At 41.1% G+C, this 606-nt stretch overlaps 1 protein-coding gene across 1 annotated transcript; it reads right to left on the bottom strand.

Moving 5' to 3' along the window:
* Positions 1-20: 20 nt before the first annotated feature.
* Positions 21-581, bottom strand: LOC105460955 (the record flags this gene model as incomplete). The annotated part of the gene is made up of 1 exon (XM_011707453.1): positions 21-581. A coding segment is annotated over exon 1 (466 nt), but the record flags the coding sequence as incomplete, so codon positions are not given.
* Between the last annotated feature and the right edge of the window lie 25 nt (positions 582-606).

Raw genomic sequence — 606 nt, 5'->3', positions numbered from 1 at the left:
GTGTAAAGGTAAACATTTACCCTGCAAATTGAGATAATGCGTCACATAACGTTCCTTATTATAAAGTGTGGCGAGAAGTTTTTCACTTTGTTTTCCCGGCGGTCTACTTCGCGTCGGACAAAACGGAAGATCCGCGTGAATATCGTGTAAATCGGGCGAATACTCAAGATCGACCTCCACAATGTAACCAAGATTTGATTTTGATGGTACAGATAATATCGCGTCGAGACAATCGACGTTCTTGACCCATGCAAAACCCGCGTACGGTAACGGTTCACTCATTGCCCAACCATAAAGATTATTTATGTCAAAGTACATTAGATATGAAGACGGTATCGACGGATCGTACGATGAAATATATTTATTATTAGCTTTCGCATACCTATTGGAACACTGACTCAAACCACCGCGTATCCCACGTTCCACAAATAGTACCATATCAATATCAGTGAGTAACTCGAATCGAACGCCCGTGAATTTTAGCATGGCATCCCAAGTATATCCCGGTAACGTATAATAATGCGCGGGGTCAAGTCCATAACTATTTATACACGTGTTACGAAAATTCTCAAAAACATCCGCGAGAAGAAACACATCAGTACTTTA

The sequence above is a fragment of the Wasmannia auropunctata genome, unplaced genomic scaffold (assembly GCF_000956235.1).
Source record: "Wasmannia auropunctata unplaced genomic scaffold, wasmannia.A_1.0 LD313110.1, whole genome shotgun sequence".
NCBI classification, from domain to species: domain Eukaryota; kingdom Metazoa; phylum Arthropoda; class Insecta; order Hymenoptera; family Formicidae; genus Wasmannia; species Wasmannia auropunctata.
This window is presented reverse-complemented; position numbering and strand designations above follow the sequence as displayed.